General features: G+C 42.9%; 1 protein-coding gene across 1 annotated transcript in view; it reads left to right on the top strand.

Annotated features, from left to right (window-relative positions):
* Positions 1-421: 421 nt before the first annotated feature.
* Phlpp1 (PH domain and leucine rich repeat protein phosphatase 1) overlaps positions 422-26,916 on the top strand; it is a 209,266-nt gene continuing 182,771 nt past the window's right edge. Inside the window, exon 1 of the mRNA XM_051147211.1 lies at positions 422-2,091. Coding sequence (XP_051003168.1) covers positions 615-2,091 — 1,477 coding nt within the window. The 5' untranslated portion in view covers positions 422-614. The remainder of the gene's footprint in view (positions 2,092-26,916) is intronic.

The raw sequence follows: 26,916 nt of genomic DNA, 5'->3' as shown, positions 1-26,916 counted from the left end.
GACCGTATCTGGGTCTTGTAGTTCGCTATTGGTCTCTCCTGCATGCTAGCCCCTCGGCCGAACTACAACCCCCACAGTGCAACGCGAGCCCCTCTAGCCATCTCTCGCCTGGTCTGCGGTGAAACCTCCCGGGAGACAGCCCCGCCCCACCCCCGTACGCTCGCGTCACGTTTGTTTACCCTGAGGCCCCGCCCCCAGACTCCGGCTCTCCCTACTCCGCCCAGGAATGTCGTCATGCTGTCGATGCATATTCATGAGCAACTCCGCCCTGCCCGCCTTCCCGCGCTTCATTAATATTCATGACCGAGCTTGGGCCCCAGATCCCGGAGCAGAGGCTGTCCGGCGGCGGGCGGGGCCTGGCGCTGGGGAGCCAGGGGCCCGCGGGGAGGGCGTGTGTGGGGGGGCGGTGGCGGCGAAACGGGCGGGCGCGCGGGATGGAACACCGAGACACCGACGGAATACTCCGGATCGCCACATAATCCTCTGGAACGGCCGTGCCGAACGCCATCGGCGTCTCGCCGCCGCCGTCTCCCACCTTCGCCTCGCCGCCCTCTCCGCCGCTGCCTCCGGAGCTGGGGGTGGGGGGGAGGACGACGACGCGAAGTCCCGCTACGATGGAGCCGGCCGCCGCAGCCCCTGCACAGCGACTCGCGGACCCCGCGGGTGAGGACCGAGCCCCGGCGGCGGCGGCGGCGGCCGAGGGCGGTCGGAGTCCGGATCGCGCGCTGAGCTCGGCGGCCGCGGGCGGCGGGAACGGCGGCGCAGCGCGAGAGGAGGCCCCCTGCGAGGCGCCGCCGGGGCCGCTTCCCGGCCGCGCGGGAGGCACCGGGCGCAGGCGGCGGCGCGGGGCTCCTCAGCCGGCCGCCCCGGTGCAGGCAGCCGGCGCCGCCGCCAACTCGCTGCTGCCTAGGAGAGGGCGGCTGAAGAGGAATCTGTCGACCGCCGCCGCTGCCGCCTCGTCGTCCTCGTCGCTGTCCTCGTCGTCCTCGGCCGCTGGCGGCCTCCCGGCCTCCTGCTCGGCCTCGGCGTCGCTGTGCACCCGGAGCCTGGACAGGAAGACGCTGCTCCTGAAGCACCGGCAGATGCTGCAGCTGCAGCCGTCGGACAGGGACTGGGTGAGGCACCAGCTCCAGCGGGGCTGTGTGCACGTCTCTGATCGCCACATGGCCTCGTCCTACCTGCGCCCGGTGCTCTGCACACTGGACACCACGGCCGCCGAAGTGGCTGTACGGCTCCTGCAGCTGGGCCACAAAGGCGGCGGGGTGGTGAAGGTGCTGGGCCAGGGGCCGACCCCCGCCGCCGCCGCCCCTGCCCCTGTGGCCGGCGATCAGACCCCCGACGCCGAGTTCCGGAGGGACCTGGAGCCACCGCCCTCGGGCAGCAGCACTCCCGGTGTCGTCGGAGCCCCCCCGCGCGCGCCTCCCGCCGACCTGCCGCTGCCCCAGGGCGCCTGGACGCGCTGCGCACCCCGGCTCAGCCCCGCGCCCTCGGACTCCAGTCCCGGGGAGCTGTTGGCTGGCGGCCCCGGTTCCCCGCCCCGCGCCCCGCGCCCGGCCTCGGACACCGAGAGCTTCAGCCTGAGCCCCAGCGCCGAGAGCGCTTCAGACCGACTGGACCCCTACAGCAGCGGCGGCGGCGGCTCCTCGTCGTCGTCGGAGGAACTGGAGGGCGACCCGGCCTTGGCCTCGACGGGGGCCCCCGGGCCGCCCCACCGCCCTGGCCGACCGGCGCAGCCTAGGCCGCCTTCCCCGAAGACCTCGCCTTCACTGCAGCCGAAAGCTCCGAGGGGCGTCGATGGCACTGGCGGGATAGCTGCCGAGAGTCCCCGAGAGGAGAAGGCAGTGGCAGCCGCAGCTCTGGGAGGTCCTCTGTCGACCCCGGGGAGGATCCGGGAGACCGCGCAAAAAACGTCTTCGCCGCCCTCCCTGTATGTACAGCTCCACGGAGAGACTACTCGGCGCCTGGAGGCGGACGAGAAGCCATTGCAGATCCAAAATGACTACCTCTTCCAACTGGGATTTGGGGAGCTGTGGAGGGTGCAGGAGGAAGGCATGGACTCAGAGATCGGCTGCCTCATCCGATTCTATGCAGGTAAGGAAGTTGTCTGCACGTTGATGTGTGGCTTCCAGTCCTGGCAGGGACCGCTAAAGGATTCAAGGGGCCTGTCTGATATCCCTGTTTTAGGGATATTGTTCCTAATGTCCGTAGATAGATTGTTCGCATGCCGTCTGTGCAAGCCCTTTCTAAACTGAGCATTCTTTAAATCTCCAAGTTTTAGTCGAATGTCCGGGGCTCAGGTTGGAAAGCCAGGTAGACAAGGTGACAGTCACCTGGCAATACAGGAAACAGGTAACACCTGAGAGAGGTACCAGGCTTCTGCTCTGGGGCTTTGGGTTGCTCTCTGCTGGGCAGTTGGGGATTTCAGGTAACTCGCCGACGATTTAAGATGGCTACAGGACAATGACCAACAGCAATCACTCGGTGATGCCTTCCCTATCTCTATACTGTCCACAGTTTTACTACTCACAGGCAGTAAGTGTAGTGTGGGCCTCTGGGAGCTTTGCGCTTGTCAACTGATGCCCTTGTTTGTTCCACTGCCTGCCACGCTTATTAACTCACTAACTCTTCTTAGACATCCGGTAAGTGTGTGTTCCTTGTTTGGAGTGTTGCTTACCCTAGGTGCTTTTTAGCTGTGTTATTTCAGTCTCCTCTCCAAGTTTGAATCTTGCATTAAAAAATGAGTTGGCCTGTTTCTGTCGTAGAGCCCATATTGTCAGAACTCCGGTGGCACTTGAAACAGACCAGAGTTGTTAATGTCGGTGATTACTGCCTCTCTGACATGACCTGAACTCTTCTCTAGCGTTTTCAGTATCTGTTCAAGAGCTTGCCCCGATGTGACCACTGTCATGCTTCTCCTTTGCCTGGAGGCTTCAGGAGTTACATGGGTAGTGGTTATTGTATCTGAGCTTTGTAAGCCACTAGTTGGAAGAGTTCTTCTTAGTGGTCAGAGCTCTTGTTTAGCATAGTTAGCATTGGAGAATGAAAACTTCTGATGTTATATCGTAGGTGTGTATGAAAAGGAATGCTAACAATCCCATGATCCATAGCGGTTCTTCCACAGTCAGTGGTTTTTTTTTTTTTTTTTTTTCCCACATGTGTCCGAGATGCAGTTTAGTTTTGAATGAATTAAGTCTTTAACACCCATATTAAATATGCAAGACAGTGTCCCTGGAGGAAATAAATGTTCCTCTAAGTTTTATTGAAGTTTTTCTGAACTTAAGTGAATATTTTGATTAATATTTGCCTTATAAAGAAAATTGAATTATAATACAATAGCATTTTCCTGGCGCTAGTATCTTAATGGATGGTGTGCCTTTTAATGTTTTTTTTTCCCCCTTACAAAAGTGTAGGAGAAACAACTGTATTTTTTTTTTTCCTTTCATGGCTCCTGTAACTTGTGAAATATTTCTTTGCAAAGGCACGAAATAGTAAACTTGGAAGGGAGAGTATTTTAAGATGAGAATAACAGTCTTTCTTAATCACATAGAGGGCAATGGGTATAAACAAGGTGTAAGAAATGGATACTATTTGAACATACTTTTATATATAGAATGAGCTTTTCTCTCCACTTTGCTCATGACTGGATATGTTGATTAGGATAAATATCTGTAAGAAAGGTTGGGATGTCATAGTTCTGAAATATAAGTCTTGCATTCTTTTTGGTTGTCTTTTCAGAAATGCTTAAAATATTCTGAGTGGGCCACAAGCAGTTTTTTGTTTGTTTGTTTTCCTTTCTAACTCATCTCAGTTTAAAAATGATCTGATTTCTAGTTAAATCTTAAACTTCTGGTGTGGTTATTTTTAATCTTTTTGTTTGTTTATGAAAAAGTAGTAATTGTTACCTTCTTCTGAATTTACTGCTGTGTTTCTATGAGCACAGCATGTATAGATGCAGGCGTCTGTGTATATGCTCATAAAAGTAACTAATAAAGTGAGCATGCCCTGCACAAATTACCCAGCCTCCTCTTCAGTCTGAAGCCCTGGGGAGGCGTGCTCCAGAAGGAAGGGGTCTGACTGTTGCAGAGTGCCTGTTTTGCCACTTGAACAAAGTTGCACTTAATATACTAAGCCACTCTGTACTGATGATGTTTGTCATAGAGCAAAGCTCAGCATCATTGGATGCTATTTCAGTTTCCCCAAGGATCTTTGTTACTAACAGAAGGGCGGGGCGGGAAGGTGATCCCACATATCTCAACAGTGTCAGGACATATGGTAAAGGCTTACCCCAGGCCGAGGAGATTCCTAGAAATTGCTTCTGTGCTCCAGTGGAATATAGGGCAGCCAAAAAGAGGGTGTTGTATTTTGGTTGTTTGTGCTTTTGTGTAGGGAAAAGGTAATTCATGTTTTGAATGATCTCCTTTAAGAAGGCACTAGAAAATTGAGTATTATTGATTTGCTTTGGTAAGTTAAGTGTATTCTTGAATTTATCATTGCATGTCTTTTCTAGTAGAGTTAGATGGAGTTAAATATAGCTAGGAGGTTTGAGACCACCTGAAAATATTTTCCTATATTTAAATTGAGCACACTATTACTCTCTGTGTTCTTCCCCTCTCAGCCACCTTGTTTCCTATTTTCACAAAGCTCTTGTCCAGCAGAGAACTTCATTCTCTTGAAGGTCACTGTTCAGTTAAATTTCAGTATTTATAATCTTTCTCAGATTGTTTAAGGGCCTTTAAAGCTATTTACAGTTCCTGTGAATGGTTAAGTGTTTATTTGAGTGAAGTAAAATTGAAGTCTTTAATGAAGTCCGTGTTGGATGAGGAGTGCTACCTAACTACAGTTACCAAAACCTTAGTTTTAAAATAGTAAGGAATTCAGTTGGGTTTGTCTAATGTTCATTAAGTCTGCTAATTATGCTAATGTTTAATTCCTTTAAAAAATCTTAAGTTTTACCTGAAAGAGTAGTTTTAAGTTTAAAAACAAAACAAAACAAAACAAAACTCCCAAGAATCCAGTTACCTGATCTAAGATATGAATCCCTAAGCATGAATGAGCTGTTTTGTTTAGGACTTCCTGGGGCATTGGTGTCACAGAGCAGTAGTAAAGCCCTATTTACATTTTTTTTTTCATCACCTTTTATTTTAGCTCTAGTTGTTTGCTTGGTTCAAACTGTAGCAACAGGAAAGATTGTTGGAGAACACACAGTGCACCTAGTGGCTCTCGGAAGATGCGTTTCTGTGGGCTTCCTTGGTAGTCAACCTGTTCCTCTTCTCCTGTTTCTGCTCTTCCTTTCTTCTGGAAATGCTCAGTCCTTCCATGATTTCCACATGGAAGCCAAGACGGAGCAGTTAGCATTGCAGTGTATTGACAAGCGTAATTACAGCAGTACTGAGTAGTGTGGTTTGGACATGTGACTCCAGTGTGTGCTTCAATAGAGCTTTGAAAGTACAAAGGGATTTCATCTATTTTGTTGTTTTGGTGCTTAACACTTTGTTATGTTCATTTATTTGTTATTTTTTATTTGAAGTATGTGAGATCTTTTAACTATAGTTTGATAAAAACCATACATTGCATTGTTATTGTCTTCAAAAATACAAAAGGGCTTTTACCTAAATGATCTCATTTGTCTTTTCTAGAAGGATTGGGGAGGTGTCCTTGGTGTCAGTCTTCTCAGATTGATGGCCGTTGACAGAGCTTAGGTGAGGGAGCAAAGATCCTCTGTTTTGTAATTCAAGTCACTTTATGAATTGGTGCTGAATTTCATTTACACTTCAGTTTTCACTAAAAGCTTTGGGAAAACATGCTATGTTTATAATGAGGTGCTACTTACTATGGGCTAGGCCTGTGTGGGGTTCCTTGTAAAGTGCAGGTGATTGTATTTTTATCATGTGACCTTTAAAAATGTAAAGAACTGGAAATGACAAGTAAAAATAGTACATAAAGCATGATACTCAAAGCTGATAAGGTTTACATAGTGATTAATATTTTATCCAAGTATTTGTTTGTTAAATCTCCATTAGGAATTTATCTGAACAGGTAACTTGAGAGTAGGGTTTATAATTCTTCTTGTAAATCAATGAAAATAACCATGACTAAAGAGCATATCTATTTGAAATTAGAGTTAGCAATATTCAAACAATAAATTGTGTGTTTTTCACAATTTCTTGTTTCATTTCTTAGGTTCTTAGGTTGTGTAAGAGTTAGAAAGCAAGCCTTCTCTGGATTTCACTCTAGTATTTTGAAAATAGTGTTGGCTTTGTACTCATAAAAATGACTGTTGAGAGAAGAAAGGTGTAAGCCAGTCTGTGTGAAGTCTCCAGTTACAAGTTTTAGCTTTTCCGGGAGCTAGGATTTGCCATGAGTGCAGACCTAGCATGTGTGAGGCTCAGAGGTCAGTTTGTGCTACCACCACCAAACCAAGTGGACTGTCAAAATCAGCTGCTTTAAATGGTGGTGTAAGACCTGTTTGTTCTTGTCTTCTTATGAAATTGAATTTCACTTTGATTTATTAGGAAGGTTACCTTTCCTGACATCATATAGGATCCGTGCCTTGTATAAATCTTGGTATTTTTGCTTAATGTTTGCTACATTGAATTTGTGTAGTTCTGTTCAGCGGCTAGTGGACTGTGTCCTGATTCCTTTGACTTCCATCCTGTTTGGGTCCCCAGGGATGTGTTAAACACACATGCACACAGAGGCATTTCTCCCATGGCAGGAGATTTCTGATGTGCCACATACTATTAATATCTTCTTTTTCACGTGACTGAGCTCTGTGGACTTTGGGAGAACAATTTTCCCTGAAAGTTCCCCTAGAGTTAACAGCTCCCTTTTTTCAAAGGCATCTCATACCTCAACACTGAGATTAATTTAATGAGACATCTGTCAAATGAAGCATCGTACACTTAATGATTTTGTTATGTGTCACATTTCATGCAGTCCAGTCTGGCTGGACAGAAGAAGGCTTAATTATAAACTCTGAAAGTCCACTCAGTGGGAAATCTGATTCTTTAAAAACACTTGACATCTGTGAAAATGCAGGAAGAGGTCTTATCAAAATGTTTCAACAGTCTGGGCCGATACGGCTCCCTCCAGACCACCTCTGAAACCCCCTCCATTTCAGTCACACCTGCCGAGAGGACCAGTGGCACTGAGGGCTTGGGTCTGGCCTAGTGTCCTGTACTTCTAAGGCAGAGTCTGTATTTACCTTTGGCTTTCTAAAGACAGGATAATAAACAAACCAAACCAAACACCTGCCCTGTCCATTTTTAGGTGTTTTTTTTTTTTTTTTTTTTTTAAACAAATTAAGGCTATTTGACTGTTTAGAGTTACATGATGCCTCAATTAAGAATTTAGAAAATTCTAGTAAGCCAAAAACTTACTGGATCTGGAGAGCATGGATTTTAATGGTACTTTGATTAAAGAACCTTAGGATCTTTGTTTAGCCATGACATAGCTCTCTCAAGTTGTGTGTTATAATAATTTTTATCATGCATGGTAGTCACCGATTAATGATATTGACATAAACTGTTTTTGGTTGTCATGGTTTTCTTGTTGTCATGAGTGATTCTGGAGCAGTATTTTAGTGTGCTGGTGGAAATAAACCATAGCTGTCCCACATGATTGTGCTGAAATATTTTCTCCCTGTGTTTTCATATTTGAGGCTTTTTATTCATTATAAAACATTGAATGGTAAAGTCTTGTTGAATGGAGTGTGTATCTAGTGGGTGCTACAGTTGAAGTGTTGTATTAAAAGTGAGAAAATGCTTTGTATGTAGTATATACTTAGTGTTTGAAAACATAACTATTTTAGCAAAGGAAAGACATTTCCAGAGTTTTTGGCATATACTTTTCTCTTCCTTCCTTCCTTCCTTCCTTTTTTTTTTTTTTTTTGCATATACTTTTCTAAATGAAGCCTGACTTAAAATAAATTAGTCTCATTTCCAGTTATATAAATGCATTTAATTGAAGATTGAATATGATTTGAAATAATTTAGTTGTGAACTATTTCAATAGTAAGTGAAAAAAGTCTATTTAGAAATTTAAAGTACAAATGAATTGGAATGAATGGTTTTGTTTGTTTGCTTGGTTTTTCTCTTTTTTTTTCCAAGCAGGAAGAGACTGTTTTGTCAGTATTTCTTGTGACTCACATATCTGGTGGAGAGCCCTTGGAGAATGGGTCTTTTCATATCCCTGACTCAGTTAATAATATGTTGCGGCATTCGGACTGTCTTGTCAAGGATTGAGCATATTTTAAAATGTAGCAACAGTAAGCATGATCTGCGTTGGTTTTTATTACATATTTAATAATTTTTGGGTTTTATATTCAATGACATTCTGAAACATCGGTCCATATTTTGAGATTTTTATACACCGATTGAGTTTTGAGCATTGTTATGAGAAATGTATCCTATGGGAGAGCTTTCTTTTTTTTTATCCTTGTATATTGAAGGTGTGGCTAGCTGCAGCCTTATCATTGAAACTACATCTTTTGGTTTTTGTATTTGGCTGATGCTTTGTGTATGCTTTGGAGGACAGGGAGTAAATATAAAGTTTGGGGGATGACAGTCCTCTCTTCATAGTCTGATTGGGAGAAAACGGTACTGTGTTTTGGAGAAACCAGCCTGAGAGTTGGTAAATTTGATATTATTTTGGACATTAATTTTTTTCCCTGGTATGTACTACATCCCGAGCCACATGCCCAGCCCTTGTTTTGGTGAGACAGGTGTTATGTAGCCTAGTATGGCTTTGAGCATGAGATCTTTCTGTCCTGACCCTGCTGGGGTCACATGTGTGAGCTAGCAGATCTACTTGGGTATTTATTTTAACCTATGCTGGGCTTTGATTTCCTCATCTGTAAAACGATGAGCTTGGAAGTAGGACAAGTATAAGATCTCTACAGACTCTTATTCTGAGATGCTATTAGAAAGCCTAATTTTTTAGGTGGAATTTGGAAGTTGTAGTTGTTTTGAGTCTGGGATGGTTGAATCAAACTGCCAAATCACCTAGAAAGGGCTTACATCTAATATGTTAAGTGTTGCAACCAAAACAGACTTCTGTTTGGGTAGAATAAAGAAGATAAACAGTGCTTTATTTATTCTCTTCAGCACTGATACTTCCCAAAGTAAAATCTGGCATGCTAGAGATTAATTGAAGTTAAATTCTTTTCTTAATTGATTCATAAAGTTCCCTTTCACAATCTGGTTTATATAGCTTGCTGGAATAACATGTAGAGCAACCTCATTGCTCAGAACCTGCTGGTGGAGGTGGTTTTTTTTTTTTTTTTTTAAGGTTTATGTATGTGTGTGTCTAGTGTGTCTGTGTGTGTAGGATCCGTAAAAGCCAGAAGAGGGCACAACCTAGAGTTAATAGGTAGGCTCTGGGAACTGAATCTGGGTCCTCCGGAAGAGCAGCAAGTGCTCTTACCCACTGATCCATTCTCCGGTTGGTTAGTTTAAATTGGTGGTGAGTTATGTGCCCATGTTCTAGTACCTAGCGATGGCAGGAGGAGAAGCACTAAAAGGAATGAAAATTCCCACTACCTTTATCAGATTATGGAATTCAGAAAACTGAGATAACTTAGAATGGCTGTGTTTTACTAGATGAGAGAAGTAAACTCGCAGATCAAGTCCGTATCAGAATTCAGAGCGCACCCAGATTTTGGTAGGCTCTCCAAGGTCCTTTTCCCCACATTGTGGACTTGGAAGGAAGTTCACTATTGTTAGTGACTTTTCTTCACTATTTTTCGATATTTATATTTTAGTTACTCAGTGTCAAGGTTTAAAGACTGTTTTTTTTTTTTTTTTTACACACTTTATGGTGTGTTTATTACCTGTTTCTTTCTAATCAGTGCCTTTGAGAGGTGGATATCACTGGGACGGACTGTAAGGGGAGAACCTGTAACTGAGAAGCCGACAGCTGGGTCCTCACTGCACAGAGGGAAATTAGATTTCATCCTTGATGCTACCTACCCTTTGGGAGATTTAGAATAGAGCTTATAATTGGCTGAGAAGAGGCCAAGTTTTAGAATATCAATGCTGGCTTGCACCAACTTTGAAGTTGAAGTAGTTAGAAGAATGAAAATGTTGGAAAAAGAAAAAATTTAATTTAAAAAAACCAGTAGAAAAAAATTAGAATACATTTGAAAAACAAATTTCTCTCCAAGCATATGTGTACTAAAAATATTTTCTATTAATTGCTCCACATAAATTTACTATTGTATATGGAACATATAAATTGTTCCATATTTTAAAAACCCTAGACATTCCATATAATTTAACTTAAAGTTAATTGTGCAGTTCATTATTCCAGTGCCTATGTTAAGTTGTACTGTAGGACCTGTTGATGTACGTTGTGCAGTGTGAACAGTTGGAAAAACTGTTCATTGGTCTTTATTCTTCTGTTGTGTATTAATTTTAAAATTCTGTTTCACAAAGTATGTTTTGAGAGGTATCTATTATCATCTTCTTTCTATCTATCTATCCATCTATCTCATCATCCATCCATCCATCTATCTGTCTGTCATCTATGGTAGCAAAACATTTTGTGAGCTCTGGAAACAAATTCCCGGGTATTTTTAAGAGGGCATGAGAGAGATTTCCTGTTAATGTACCTACATTTTAATGTAATCATTTATTTAAGTAAACGTTCTAGCTTTCTGTATAGAAGTTAACTTCCTGAGTCAGTTGATTCCCCGAAGATTACTGTTCGTTTTCAGTGTGAGAGCAGAGAGGTTTTTCAAAGTGCAGAAGTCCAAAAGGGTCAAGTTACAGTGCATCTGGGAGATGCAGTATGAATGGCGGGTGCTCAAGCTAAGCAGGGATCCCTCTCCGTGGTTTCTTAGAAAGACAGGATGGCTGTGCTGTGCTGACATTCAGACTTCAATAACAAAGAACTTCTATGCATAAATGCTGCTCCATATTCTGCCTTGAATTCATGTACACACATGCACACACATGTTCTGCACTGTGCTTTTAGGTAGGCGACAAGCAGGAGTTGGTGGTGGTTGTATTTGTGGGTGAAGTGTATGTGTGGCATGTTCTTGAGGAAGAAGAAACCTTAACACATTTCTACTCATATTTCCTTGAATTTTTTCCACATTAGTGGCTCAGTGAGTGCCTGATATGTCACTATTCTCTTCTCTTGATAATTTATGAATCTCTTTGGGAGGTTCATTTAGGGAAGTGTTTTATTTACCAAGTTACTACTGTTTTTGTTATCTATTCACTTCTTGCTGATCTTTTCCCTCTGAGTTCCTGGATTCTGTTATACTTAAGAATGCCTTCCTCATCCCAAGACTGAAGAACATTGCTATAACTCATCTCTCTGTTGTTTGATTAAGATATGAAGCAGGGAATTAACTTGTCCTCTTTTTTTTTTTTTTAAATTGAGTACTGTCTTCTTCACATTCACTGAAAACACTTCTCTTTTCCTCAGAGAGTTTGGCTTTTGATTGATGGGAAATTCAGATTTATGTTATGGAGTATTTTTGGTCCAGTAACTTTTGAATTTGTTGAGAAAAAAAATAAGAGCTCAAAGGCTATTCATTCCGTTTACTGCTCTTTTTCTTATGCTTTGATATCCTCTATGGACATTACGTTTAAAGACTTATTTTCTGTGTACATGAGTGTTCCTGACTGCATGGAGTGTATGTTTGTGCACTATATGTGTGCAGTGCACACAGAGGGAGAGTGTTGGAACTCTTGAAACAGGAGTTACAGGTGGTTGTGAGCCCACTAGACCTGTGGTGCTGGGAACTCAACCCCAGTGCTCTGTAAGAGCAGTGAGTGTTGCTTTTTCTTATTCTTTTCTTTTCTTTCTTGGTTTTGACAGGGTCTCTGTATGTATCCATGGCTGTCCTGGAAGTCCAAGCTAACCTTGACTTTGCAGAGAGTCGCCTGCCTTTGTCTCCCAAGTGCTGGGATCAAAGATGTGCACCACCACACTGGCCTTGTGGTGAATGCTCTTAAACCACTGGGCCATCTCCCCAGTTTCTACACCGTTATGTAAAGGGCTGCAACAGACTTACAGGGCTGTCTGTTCTTCTGTATTCCATATTGACTAGGTGGTTGGTTTGGAGTTGAGTTGCAGCTAGAATGTAAATACTGTTTGGAGATGTATACACACACACACACATACACACACACAATATAGGTTTTAAAATGTGTATGTCAAAGTAAAGTTTACATGTTTTTCATAGTATTTATCGGGGCACATGTGGAGGTCAGAGGACAACTTGCAGAAGTCAGGTCTCTCCTTCTACCATCTGGGGGCCCAGGATGGAGCTCTGGAGGGCAGGTGTGGTAGCAAATAACTTTACTCACTGAGCCAACTTCCTGGCCCCAAAGCCATTTGAAAAAAATTATCCAGGAAAATGGGATAGTGGTGAGGACATCCTAAAGTGGGAGAAATATAGGAGATGAGATAGGGAAATAGATGGATCCAGAAGGTCCTAGAAACCTACAAGAAGAACACTATGATGGGCAGATCTGGGCCCAGGGGTTCTGTTCGATCTGTGGCACCAACCAAGGACAATATGTACAGTCATCATCAAACCCCTAACCAGAACTAGCCAAGGGACAGAATATTCTCCACAGTTAAGTGGAGACTGGGGACTGACTTTCATACGAACTCTGGTGCCCCTTATTTGACCATGTCCCCTTGATGAGGAGGCCCGATGGCACTCGGAGGAAGGATAGCAGACTACTAAGAAAAAACTTGATACCCTAGCATCATATTCAGGGGGGAGAAGGTCCCCCTCAGTCACAGTCATAGGGAAGGGGAATGGGGTGAAAACGGGAGGGAGGGAGGAATGGGAGGATGCACGGGATGGGATAGCAATTAAGATGTAATATGAATGATTTTTTTTCAATAAAAAAAAAGAAAAAGAAAAAAATCTTCAGGTCACATCCCTTCTTCCCTTCACCTAAGTAAAATTTAAAGCACAATTCTATGTTTCATATTTGAACTCTTGGAATAGTAATTTCCTTTTGATTATGCATTAATCTCACTTTCTTATTTAAAGTACAAAATCAGTCCTGTAATCCTTTTTTGGAGAATCTGAATTGCCTGATGGCTATTGTATAATACAAGTGGTTTATCTTTGGAATTTAGAAAAAGGAAGGCTTAGATGCCCTTTGAAGTCAGTAGGCCTGGCTGCCATTGGGGCTTTGAGGTTTTCTCTGGTTGGCCTGAGAAGCAGGTCCATGCAGAGTGACCATGAACCATTCATAATTACTAGTGCCGTGGTTTGGGTACTAGGGGCTGATGTGTGTTAGGAGGCGGTGTCTACTGCACTCTAAGCTGTCATCCTTACCCCTGAGGTCTGGGAGCTGGCCCGGTGGGCAGTAAAGTGCTTGGTTTGCTAGCAGGACCCAACCTAGATCATGAGAACCCTCAAATACTGGCTGAGGTAGTGTGCCAGGGGGAAACAGATAGGCCCTTGTGGCTTCCTGTGCCAGGCTAGCTTAATTGGCATGCTGGGCCAATCAGAGGCACTGTTTGAAAGGAGTTAGGAGGTGGTCTTGAGGATGACATTTGGGGTTTTCATCAGCCTCCATGTGCCTTCACACACACATATACTCACACACACAGTCACACACACTCACACCCCCATACACACACACCCATACACACTTACATACACACTCACACCCCCATACACTCACACACACACACCCATACACACTCACACACACTCACACTCACACACACTCACACCCCCATACACTCACACACACACCCATACACACTCACACACACATACACTCACACACACACACACACACACTTGTGTGATTTGATAGAGCAGAATATCGTGATATGGGATCAAGGTTCTCATGGAAACTGCTGTACATGAACGCTCAGAAATGATGGAGTGTTTCAGTGGGGATGGAGGAAAGGTGAAGCAATGATGTTAAACGCAGAAGATTCAAATAGAGCGTCTGTCATCTTTGTTAAGCATCCTTTTATAATCTGGTGACCAGTTTTAATTATCAAGTGTCCACAAGATATAAATTGTGCTGTTACTACTGGGATTTTGGCCTTAGAAGATTTTACTTGCTAGAGAACTGGGTTTATTTTCTGAAGGGTTATTTTACCTAAGGTCTTGCTGTGCAGCGCAGGCTGACCTTGAACTTGCAGCAGCAATCCTCAGCCTCAGTCTGCTTAGTGCTGCGATTCCAAATGGACACCACTATACTTGATCATGGCCTTTAGTTGTACTGCTAATGTTCCAAATCACCATTGCTGCAAAGTAGACTTTAGATTTAAATATATTCGTCTGAGAATCAAATGGACCCATTGCTCTGAGACACTAAATGAAATAAAATTCTAGTTGACAAACCGGTTTAAAAGTTATATGCAAAGTGTATTAGTTTGCTTTCCGTTGCTGTGATAAAGACCATGACCAAAGCAACATGGGTAGGAAACGGTTTGTTTGACTTTGCAACACATAGTTTTTCATGTAGGGAAATCAGGAGTAGAAGCTGAGGCAGCGATGTGGAGGCTGGAACTGAAGCAGAGGCTAAGGAAGAATGCTGTTTACTGGTCCAGGGTGGCACTGCCCGCAGTGGGCTGAGCCCTCCACTATCAGTCATTAGTCAAGAGAATGCCCCACAAACATGCCCACAGGCTGCTGTCTCAACAGAGGCCTCCCTCTTCCGGGGGGACTACAGCTTGTGTCAAGTTGACAAACCAAGCAACAAACAACAACAACAACAGCAACAAAAACAAAAACTAACTTGCACAGGAAATGTTTCTTTTTTCCTCCATACTAACAAAGCAGAGATCACTGCCTCTGCATTGTTGTATGCTGCTGTATAATGTTTAAAAAAATGTATGGTAGTTTATTATTTAGGAAACACTACAGTTTGAGGCCTTGTTTCAAGATCTTTATAAATACTAATTTAATCCTTATCATAATCCCATGAGTAGACAGTGCTATCCCTCAGCATTACAGATACACAAACTGAATTACCAGTTTGTAGTCTGTCTGGATTTGTATAGAGAGCAATGCAGAGACAAGATTTAGGTACCTGTTTCTGATGCCAGAGTTAACTAGTTCACTAGTAAGTGTCCTATTTGACCTGACGTAGATAGAAGACAGTGTGACCTCTAGGGTCAGATGGGGTGCCTTGGTAGTGGGAAGCACACACTAGGAATGCTGGCATTGTGGACTTGAGTTCTGACTGTGCTACCACCTCTACTTCCTTTACCCCCTACTGTGTAAGGTTGCTGAGGACCAATTGGGACATGAATGAAAGTGCCTGGGAACACAATACTACAGAACATGGCTAGGTTTTCCTTTTTGGTGGCAATAGCATTGGCCAAGAAACTGAAGCCTGTGTTTGACTGTGAGCCTCTCCACTTGATGCCTGTAAGAAGTCCTTTAACCCCCCCTCAGCCTCATTTGTCAGAGAGGGAGGAAAGGTGATTGAAAAGTCCACCTGAAAGAACTCTGTGGAAGTTGAGACGTGAGGATATATGTGGAAGTGCTTAGTAAACTGTGAGTGTTAGATAAATGTAATGTGCTTCTGTTATTTTTAGCAAGAGTAAATTGCCACAGGTATTAATGAGTGTTAATTAGGCTCATTAAGGAAGAGGAGATAGATTGTTTTTGGCCCTGATGTTCAGTTACGGAGGACCACATTCTCGGTCCTTACTATTGCTGTCTACGATGTCAAAGCTGCTTTTGATGCGAAGCGACTGATAGGATTTGCCTAAGGTGCCTTGAGACACGTGTAGACTTGGGAGCGCTTTTTGGAGACCTGGTAACATTTACAACAAAAAGGTGGTACTTTTATAGGAAGCGGGGTTCTCACAGGTTGCTCTAAAAGCAGAAAAAGAGGGAGGCTCCTAACTACACAGAGTGCACTAGGGGAAAGCTTGAGTCCTTGAAAGCCCAGGAGGAGTAATTGCTGCCTTCCTTCTGGGATCTAACTTGTTCAGAGTTAAGGCTTTAGTTCAAGGTCCTGTCGGATCGTTAGGGTTAGTCATTCCAATTTCATCTTTAACATTTGCCAAGCACTCCCCTGGGCACCCAGGCACTTTTATTTGTTTCAGTTATTTGGGGCTTGCCTTTGTATCGTAGCTTGCTAGTGTCTCGGTTCTGGTGAGCATCTATGAATGTTACCCTTTGCTTAGATGTGTGTGTGTGAGCATGTTGAGGTTGCCTGGAGCCTGCAGTGGCCCATGTTATGCTGAAAGACAGTCTCTTCTTTTTTAAAGGCCTGTCAGGTTTTATTTTTAAGAGGGCTCATGAATTTTATGGGAAATCCTATGTTTAGCTTTTGAAAGAAGGTATTTTCGTCCCACGTGTTGACCTCATTAATGTAAAATATGAATGATAACAAACTGGTCATGACCTGGTGCTTTTAAAAAAAGTCTTTGACTGTTGTCTGAAGCTTCTCAGACCATTTTGTATCCTTTAAACCACGTGTTAACCAGAAGGAAGTACAACTCATAGGTGTTCACATAAGCAAAACCAACTTACTGGCTTTTTCCCTGCTGGCTATAACACTGCCCACAGGTATGGCATTTAAACTTTTTGTTGCATTTATTTGCTTATATGTCTATGACTGTATACATGGATGTGTGTGTATGCATACATATGTATGTATGAGTATATATTTATGTATGTATAGTCCCTATGTGTATATATGTGCATGTATAAAGATCTGTGTATTTCTGTGTATATATATATATATGTGTGTATGGTGTGTGTATGTGTGTATGTATATATGTGTATATCTATATGTGTGTATATGTATGTATGTGTGCATTCCACAGCAGGTAGAGAGGACAGCTTGCTGCTCTCATTGGTAAAATGAAGCTTTTACTAATGTGGTCTTAGGTGTTACTTTCTCCTTAGCTGGCTCTGTGAAATACTGCCTTATGTATTAATGTGAATGACATCCCCAGAAGAAGTGCTTCGTTTTGCTGTAAGATTCTGACATATATCAAAAAAATATTTTTGATCCTGTCTGACAAAAATAAGTCATGCTTCAAAGTCAAATGAAAATACTTGTAATTCAGACTGTTCAGCATTGAGGCTAATTACCTGCCAATATGCATTTTCCACCACCATTAGCACCGATTTGCCCTCTGGAAATGTTTACAGACTTTAGCTGACTCATTGCCACAGTATCCATAGCTGACAGGCTGATTTCATGGGACGTATTGACGGACATGCTATCAGCAGTGTGATCATAAGAGTAGGCACCAGCATGTGACCACAAGGCAGAAGCTCAATGAGCCCTTGTTCTCTTGACACAGGAGGACAAACGCGCTGCACGTGTGTATCTTGGAACTGCTTAAGAGGACAAGGTTGTTCTAAAGACACCACACAAAAGGCCATTTCAGAGAGCAGGGACTGTCTTGTATGGTCAGGATGTTTGTGTTCTACCCTGAGTCAGCCTGCAGCTAATAGAGAATGGAAGCTGTCGCTGCTCCTTCCTCCTTCAGAACAGACAAAGCAGAGTGGTTTTGAGGCTTGGTTAAGGAAATGACCAATTAGCCTCGCTGGCATCTACCGCCAGGTAATACTGCCAGACAAAGGCATAAATGGTGTCCATTTATCTTTAAGGTACTTTGATCTGCATATTTATACTTAAACCATGTACAGTATATTCTTTATCTTATGAGACCATTTTTTAGAAATAGACCAGCATTGTTTGTAGACAATTACCAAGTCAAAACTGGGTGAGCATGATGATCCAAGTGTGATGTTTACTCAGTTATAGTTTCCCAGGCTTTACTGGTGTAGATGGATGACAGCCTTGGGGACATCCTAGAGGGTTTATATGCTTAGCACTGAAGAAGATCAGAGGGTCTCTGGGCCATTCCTTGCTTCCTCCCTCATTGCTTCTGATAGATCTCATGAAACCCTGCTTAGCCTCAGAACTCTATCCTCCTGCCTCAGAGCCCCCTAGTGCTAATGAATTACTGGTCTGTGCCTCCCACTCATCACTAGTTCATTTTTCCAAACTCTCACAGAAACCTGGGCTTAGAAAATTCTTAACTGATGATCACCTAGCATTTCCCTTGCCTGCAAGCTAGGAATGTAAGCACTTTACTCCAGGGCAGCATTTCTGGAGCTTTTGCTGTTTGGGCCAGTGGCTCCTGGGAGCTCGTTAGGGGTGCAGACTCCAGACGTCCCCAGGGATTTTCGTCAGCACTGTAGACTTTGAGGACTACTGCTGAATGAATGGAGAGTGGAGAGTGTAGAAGTTGGGGGTGACTTGATTGTGCGAGATTCAGGAGAGACAATGGGCCAGAGAATAGGTCAGTGAGAGGGAGGAAAGGAGACGTAGATGGATCTCCTCCTAGGATTCACCAGCTAATTGACTGGTGGTAGAAATCATAAAATCAGTAAATCTGTGGTCTGGGTGATGGGAGCATTGTGGGTCGATTTATGAAAGCAGTAGGCGTAACGTTACACTCATTTAGTAGAATGTATGGGCCAGCATTACTGTTAGAGGTTGGAGGCATGAGTGAGGATCTGCCTCTTGCTCTGTTTCACAAACTGCACATTGGAGGACTGACTTTGCCAAGCTATGGGTGAGCTGGCTGCAGCCCTCCCCTAGCTGGTAGCCATAGTTTATGCCACTTTCCAAGTCTCAGTGCAGCTTTGTTGTTTTCCACTGGTGAGTTAAGTGTAGACTCAGGAAATCGACAGAAACTTTGCTTAGTTATCTTGTAAGAGTCCTTTTCTAAAAGTACAGAATAATTGTGCGCCCTGCCTATGGCTATGGGACACAAGTGAAGAGGTCTAAGAATGATTTTATTAAACTCAGAAAGTTCTGGCGGTGCTTTCCTGTCTAGTGGTGTGGGGACTTGTATAAGATTTACCATCCAACTTCCTCAAAGTAGAATGCTTTCTGGAAATGACTGGATGTGAAAGGTACAAAAGTGTTGCAGCATGTAATTCTCATCAGAACAGCTCTCACTACTTGCAGGAGACCCTGGAGATTGGACCTATTGACTATTGACTTTACCTTACAGAAGGAGAGGGTTGGGAGAGTCCTTGGGTCATCATTACTCCGGAGTCACTCCCTCTGGCATGCCTCAGCTTAGTTGTATATAATTCTGCCACAACTGTACAAGGCTTCTGGAGGTGCCACAGTATACTGCCTGTGGAAAGTTAATGGAAGAGAGATTTCCATCTGTTCAACTGTGAGAAAGTCATCATCTACACTGGAATGAAGCCTTCCAGCTGCTTTGGGGTTGCCCATTCCCCTTCATGTAATTCTCCATCCATGCTCTGTAGGTAACCCAGTAAACTCGGTGGTCCCCAAAGTTGGTGGGCTTGTACTGCGTTTTGTCAGCAGGGCCCTGTAAAGGGGAGGTAGACACGTGCCTTTCCTGGGAAAGACTTCCTGAAACAAAAGGTATGATAGCTCAGTGTGGGTCAGGAATGGTAAATATCTTGGTCTGGTGAAGTGTGAGACAATTAGATTAACAGTGGTTTAAAAAAATGGGACTGAAAAGGAAGGCTAGGGTCACCTGATGAATAGCCTCATGTGCTAAGCAAGCAAGCAGGCAGGTGGGCAAACAGGTAAGCAAGCAAGTGAGCGGGTGGGCGGGTGGGCAGGCAGGCAAACAAGCAAAGACTTAATAAACTAAATTGAAGAGTGCTGTGATTAGATTGGTGTTACAGCATATTAATTGGCAGTCAAGCTGGACAATGAGTCGGAGGAAGTTTCTCGAGGCTGGGAGGCTGCTTAGTAGAGCACTTAGTAAACACTTACTGAACTCATTTACACTAATGCTTTATGTTACCAACAAGAGACGCGACTTGCTGCTTTGCCGCAAGTTCAGCCTAATAGGAAAGAAGAAGATAAGTAACCGTGTGGTGGTTATGCTAAATAGGAACTTAACAACCTCTCCCTGGGTTATGGTAGCTCACTGAGGCTTTGAAGATCTGAAGCAGTAGACCAGGAAGTAAGAGTGTGTGGGGAAAAGCCTGGTGTGCGGTGGTGGAAAGGTGTGTACAGCCTGTCGGCGTCTGGACTTGCCTTTGTCTCCTATAGAGTTCATAATCAAGAATCGTACTATTTGAGTTACAAACAAAACAAAAGAACAACCACCCTTCATGTTTTCAGTGAATTTATGATATGTTGGGCCACATTCATAGCAGTGGTGGCCTCTGGGTAGTGGATTGAATTTTTTTGGACAACGGTGTATAGATGAAAAACCGTGGACATAGAGGAATTATATAGAATATAGAATTGTTGAGTTTTAGTATTTAGTGAAATGTATAATATATGTTTGTGTGTGAGGGGTGGAAAGTCAGGATTTTAAAAAAAATTCATTTCTGCACTAATTTGAATATGTTTTCCATTTTGAGAATTAGAGATATACAGTGTCAAACAGTACTGACTGTTTTAGATGTCAGTTTCTCTTGGTGTTCAGTGTGAGTGGCTGTGCTCCCATTAATCAACTCTTGAGCATTCTTTAACTGAGGGTGGAGATGAGTTAGAATTTGAATATGTTGAGTCTGATGTACAGAAGGACATCAGGTATGTCTGATAAGCTCAGAGGTCATTTATCTTAAAGTTATAGTGAAAGTTTGTGATGGAATTTGGGAATGTAATGTGTTCTAGTTTGCATTTCGGTAGCTCTGATGGAACATTGACCAAAAGAAGCTTGGAAAGGAAAGCATTTATTTCGTTTACAGCTTATAGTTTGTCCTGAAGGAAGCTGAGGCAGGTACTGAAGTGTAGAGTGGAGGAACACTGCTTACTGGCTTGTTCCCGATGGCTTGCACAGACTGCTTCCTTGTATAGCCCAGGATCTCCTGCCCAGGGATGGTATTGCTCACAGTGGGCTGGGTCCTCGCACATCAACCATCCATCAAGGAAGTGACGGAGGCAGTCAGTTCTTCACTTAAGGCAGCCTCTTGCCAGGTGATTCTAGGTAGGGTCAGGTTGACACAGAGCACTCGGCACAGAGTGTGAGGGTGAACATAGTTCTGAGGAAGCAGCTCTGAGGAGCACTTTTATTTTAAAAGTGTTGGTGGGTTATTTTGAGTGAAAATACTTTCAGAAACAAAAGATTCTATATGCTAGGCAGTTAGTGGCTAATTTTTGGTGTTGTGTCTTTCAGAGTTAGTGATGAGAGGGGACATGAGGAGCCATTGAGGCTTTGTATTGATCTCCTTTAGTTGCCTAGAGTCAAGATTTATCAAACTGTACTCTTCATTGATGGTGAGGTTGAGCACATACAAGATGTACGTCAGTGGAAGAGTAGAAGGGAATGACCCTGAAGTGAATCCTGTTTCTATTCTGACGCGAAAGAAAGAGACTGAGGCAAAGGATGATGGATGAACGGAGAAGAAAAATAAAGCAAGAAATAATAGGCAGAATTCACTTGGATCCTTGCAGTTAACCTTGAACCATCCAGATATTTCCCTGAGACTATAAAGCATATGAGTGAAAAAAAAAAAGGTCCTTGGGTCTGAAGAGAGGGCTGGACAATTAGGAACACTTACTGCTCACAGAGGGCCAGGGTGTGGTTCCCAGCACCTATCCCAGCTCACAACTGGCACTATTCCAGTTTCAGTGGACCATGACACCCTCTTCTGGCTTTTACCATCTATCTTCTCCTTGCACAGGTGGTGCATAAAAACTCAAGCAGGCTTACTTACGTACCCACAAATTAAAATAAAATCAACCGTTTTTTAAAAGGAAAAGATTCTTTTTCTAAGAGTTCAGAGTTGGGCCTTACTTGGCGTCAGGCGTTTTAGTGACTTAGAGGGGAGTGGAGCCTTCATAGTTACTGTAGTATATACCTTTTCTTGAGTCTGTCAGTCAGCTATTAGTCTACCCTTAAATGTTGAGAATTCATGACTGTTTTCTTTTGTTGTTGTTTTTGTTTTTCTAGACAGGGTTTCTCTGTGTAGCCCTGGCTGTCCTGGATTCGCTTTGTAGACCATGCTGGCTTCGAACTCACAGAGATCTGCCTGGCTCTCTGGTGTGCACCACTCTGCCCAGCTTCATGACTGTTTTCAGTTACTGGTGAATTTTCTAAAGGGTGGACTTTCTTGGGCTTCTTTAGAGTGTGTCACAGTGCACTGGAATGAAGGGTGAGGATAAACAAGAGATTAGGAAAAGATTTGCAGGCATGGTTTGTAGATATGGCTGGGCTTGCATTGGGCAGGCTGCTTTCATAGTAGTTTATGATTCTCTCACTCTAAGAGTGTATAGGTGAGAGAGGCGGGGATAGAGAGGAGACAGATAGCATGGTCAGATACTTTATAGCTCCTAGTCAATAACAGACTGGGATTATGCTCTCTAAATAGTTTCTTTTCTCTCTCTCTTTCTTTCCTTTTTCTTTTTCTTCTTCTTTTTTTTTTTTTGTAAAATCACTTTTGCATTACTTTTGAGAAAATTTTGGCTTATATTCTCAACTATGACTTGATTATGTTTGTAGATAAGAGCTGTTTGGTGATTTTTGTTTCTTTACATTTTCAGATTAATGAAGTGATTTAGAGTTTAACTCTGTTTATGAGTGTAAAGCCATGGTAAAGTTTAGCTGTGTGGTGTGTGTGTGTGTGTGTGTGTGTGTGTGTGTGTATACACACACATATACATGTGCACACACATATATATGCAAACCAGATGATATAGAAGACAGTAAATGTCTTCTACCTAATAAATACATTTCTCTAGCTTCAGGAGATGCCCACCTCTTTAGAGAAAGTCTCTCTCACTGGGGCTCCAGTCTGGCCCGGACTGACCAGCAAGCCCCAGGGAGACTGTCTGCCTCTCCAGTGCTGGGTTCCAAGCGTGTCCCACCATGCTATTTACCTGGGTGCGTGGGATTGGACTCAGGCAGTCATGCTGCGTGATAAGCGCTTTACTGCCCTGGACCCCCACAGCTTTCTAATAGTAAACCTCTTAAGGGCCATGAAAGAAGTTCTTGCATGTGACACCATGGTCATCATGAGCTCCCTGTACCTCACTGCTAAGCACCAAACTTGTGTCCTTAACTTTGTGTGCAAACTTGACTGACTGACCCAGCTTCCTAACCCCAGTGTCCACAAATTTCTAGCTCATTGCTTAACCACTCGGTCACAGCTACAACTGTAGGTTTCTAAAATGGCCATTCAGAACCAGGAGAAGAACTCTTGAGAAACGTGGTAGATTGCCAGACAGACCAGCTGAGGAACCCTGACAGGACTGGTGGCATAGCTGCAGTTTTGCTGTTTTATTTACACAGGAACTTTGTATTTACAAGGGCAGCAATTATTGGCATGAAGTTTTATTTGTGTTCAAAAGTCACTGATCAGCGGTAACAGAAACTTAAAAAAAAAATATTGAGATACTATCTCCTCCCCCACTCCCACTTCCACACTTAGTCAACTTGAACAGTTAATAGAGTGCTTGCCTTCCAGTGTGGTATATAAGGTGTTTTGGAGGCTGAGGGAAAACATGAATCCACCAAAGCCCCTGCTTTTTCCAGAAGATTAGACCAATTTGAGCAAGGACACCTTGTTCTTCCTTTTTCCTTTTTATGATTTCTTGGACTTGATGCTTATGAAAAATGTCAGTCAGACAGATAAGGTCCCAGTTCTCAGGACTTCAAAGTAAAGAGTAGCTTTACCAAATATTAAGCCAGATGTGGTGTCACCTTCCTGCAATTTACCACTTAGGAAGCGAGGCAGGAGGGTTGCTGCAGACTCACACACAGCAAGCCTGTTCTGAAGAGCAGCCAGAGCCTTGTTTCATCTCCCATACTCAAAACAATCACCCAGTTCTTATACAGTCAATTGTAATTGTGGTATGCGCCACTAGAGGTACAGGATGTTGTGAATCCTTATTGTATATGTTGAGAGAGTGGATGGTATTTGGAATAAATAATACATGGAAGAAAGTTCCAGATAGAGGAAGAGCAGATGTCAGGGGCTCAGCATCTTTAAGGATCTAGAGGAAAGGTTTACCAGGAAGGAATTGGAACTATCTGAGACATTAGGAACCATAGTACAGGGGACAACTTCTGCTTGTGTGACATTGTGTTCACAGCTCTACTCCCGCGTCTTAGATACGATACAAAACAGTTCAATTTGCATTATTTGTTGTATCTGATGACATAGACCTTAGAGGCACAGTTAGTATTTTGGAATTGATTTTAATAATGGTAAAAAATCATTTCACTGATTTTTTAAAAGATGTTCTTTAAGGATATCCTTTTCAAGGTCAGTTGTGGTCATCATTAATCACCTATAATTTACTTTTTATCATCACAGTAGGGGGATCGGGAGGAAGATAAGCCCAGTGTAGTAGGTTTCTTTTCATCTTGCCCCAGACACCTACTGTTTCTCACCAGCCACACTGGATGCTCCCAAACTACACTAGCAGGCATGATCCAAGAGTAAAAAAATGTTTTGTTGTTGTTGTTGTTGTTTTTTTTTTTTGGTTGTCCTAATCCTTCGAATTATTTCATACTTTTGAAGAAATCAAATTGTCAGGAACAAGAAAGAGGCAAAATTTTTTGTATATTTTTGTTCCTTAATGTACTTTCTTCAAATTTATTTATTTTAATACACATTTGGTGTTTGGCATGCATATATGTCTGTGTGAGAAACTTGGATCCACTAGAGTTTGAGTTACTGACCAAACAGTTGTGAGCTGCCAGGTGGTGCTGGGAATTGAGCCAGGGTCCTCCGGATGAGCACCCAACTGCTGAGCCATCTCTCCAGCCCTGAGGTAAAACAGTTTTAAGATTTATTATGTAAAACTAATTAGAAAAGTAAGCCCAACTCATGTGAATCTCTTGGAGGACTTAGGGCAGTGTAGAGGTACTCTTGGGTGGCATGTGGCACACATTACCTGCCTTATTTGCTGGACACAGTTTGAAACCTTTCAAAATTAGTTGTCATTAGTTACATTGTAAATTTCCCCTAAGAATTTGGATCCCTAAGCTCACATTCCAGTGCCCTGGGCTTGCGCAGTGTCACTCTGGCTATAGCTGGTGAGTAGGATCCTGTTTTCCAGAATGTGCGCCTCTCTTGTTTGGTTCTGATGGGCTGGCTGATGGTTTGTGAACCTTAGAGCAACCAAGGTTATTTTTTTTATGGTGCTTCTCATATGAGTGCATGATAACTTATTCTTGGTGCACATTTCCCCAGACGGTGCTTTGCTTTGTTTGAGTTGACGTGTATTCAGATAGTAGTGGAAGGCCATCCGATGCTCCATGCTTTATACATCTGTCATAAGCTTTACTCAGTGTCCTGTGTGGCTTTATTCTCAGGGCCTCTCCACTTGACGATGGAAATTGGTATTTGTAGTTTTAATGCTTAGCAGAATGGTTCTTTTGTTAAATACCCCAAATCTCGTTGAATGATTTGAGAAGGAGCAAGCAAACAAGCTACCAGGAGAGAAATTAAAAGAGAAAACATCATGGGACACACAATGTTTGAAATTTCAGCGGTTATTAACTCTGATTTTTTCCATTGCTGTGCTGTCATACTCTGCTATTCTAATGCTATAGTAGAAATAATTTTTGTATAGATGCACAAATATTTAGTTCATAACATTAATAGCATGCAAATTTGTGGGTAGATTTGTTTATTTTTGATCTTGCCTTGAGAATTTGGAGTTTAAATTCCTTAGTTTGCTTTGTAGCCTGTGTTAACTCTGTGTTAACTGTGGTGTGAACAAGGAAGGATATGGACAGAGTTCACATTTGAACATAGACTGAGAAGTGTGCTTGATAAAATTTTGTAGGTACATATGTATGCATATATGGAGACGTGTGTGTGTGTGTGTGTGTGTGTGTGTGTGTGTGTGTGTGTCATGTATGTCTTTCTAAGCAGTGTATGCTGGCCTAGAACTTGCTGTGTAGTCCAGTCTGGCTTCTAACTTGTGTTTTTCCTGTCTCAGCCTCCCTAGTGCTGTGGTCATTGATAACTATGTCCTACCACACCTGCCTTGGTGTTTTTAAACTTAGTATTTGAATATTATTGGAGACAGAAATTATATAAGAATAGTATTTCTTGGGGAGGCAGTGGCAGGCAGATCTCTGTGAGTTCGAGGCCAGCCTGGTCTATAAAGCGAGTCCAGGACATCCAAAGCTACTAAGAGAAACCTTGTCTCAAATATTTATTTAAGCTTTAAATTTATTTGAACTTGCTTTTGAGGTTTAAATTTTTCTTTTAAATTTTATTATTTTTTGAGTAGCTGTTAGATCTGCATGTCTTCTGACCTCCTTTAATAAAAAGAGTGGACCAGGTCAGGTTTTTACATATTGAATTCAGGAGAATATTTACTATAATGATTGAGAATAAGAAACAAACATGCCACCTACCAGCATCATAGTCTGAGTTTCTATTACCTAGTAGTAATATATGAAAATGTACTTCGAATGATTCCAGACCATTCATAAACTAACATTTCATAGAAGCGAGAAGCTGTTGTATGCTTGCTATTGTGAAGTTTGCAAGCGGTGCTTTTGAAAGGTGTTTCCATTTTAGAGTCCCTGAGTGGCACGCATGCGTGTGAGGACGTGTAAGCCACTGAGCATGTAATATCTTTATGCAGAGCTGGGGACTATTGCTGGGAGAAGCTATAATGCTGAAAGAAATTAGAGGGTATTTTGAGTAGGATTTTAATAATAGCATTAGTACTCAATAAAATGCTCCATTTTCAAAGCATTTTCAGTATTGAAGTGATAATCATTGGTCCATTAAATCTGTGGGGGATTTCTATTTGAAAGGGAAATTCTTAATGGTATAATTGCCCCCATTTTGTGATCCTATTCTTATTGTTTGCAGAGGGTCTCATGTATCCCAGGCAGGCCTTGAACTTAGTGTATAGTGGAAGATGCTCTTGAGCTTCTAATCCTGCCTCCATCGTCTTGAGTGGTGGGATTACGGGTGTGCACCATGACGTGCAATGCTGAGGATGAAACTCAGGCCTT

Source organism: Acomys russatus, chromosome 6, assembly GCF_903995435.1.
Source record: "Acomys russatus chromosome 6, mAcoRus1.1, whole genome shotgun sequence".
Lineage (NCBI taxonomy): Eukaryota > Metazoa > Chordata > Mammalia > Rodentia > Muridae > Acomys > Acomys russatus.
The sequence above is the reverse complement of the archived record's forward strand: the minus strand, read 5'-3'. Positions and strand labels throughout refer to the sequence as shown.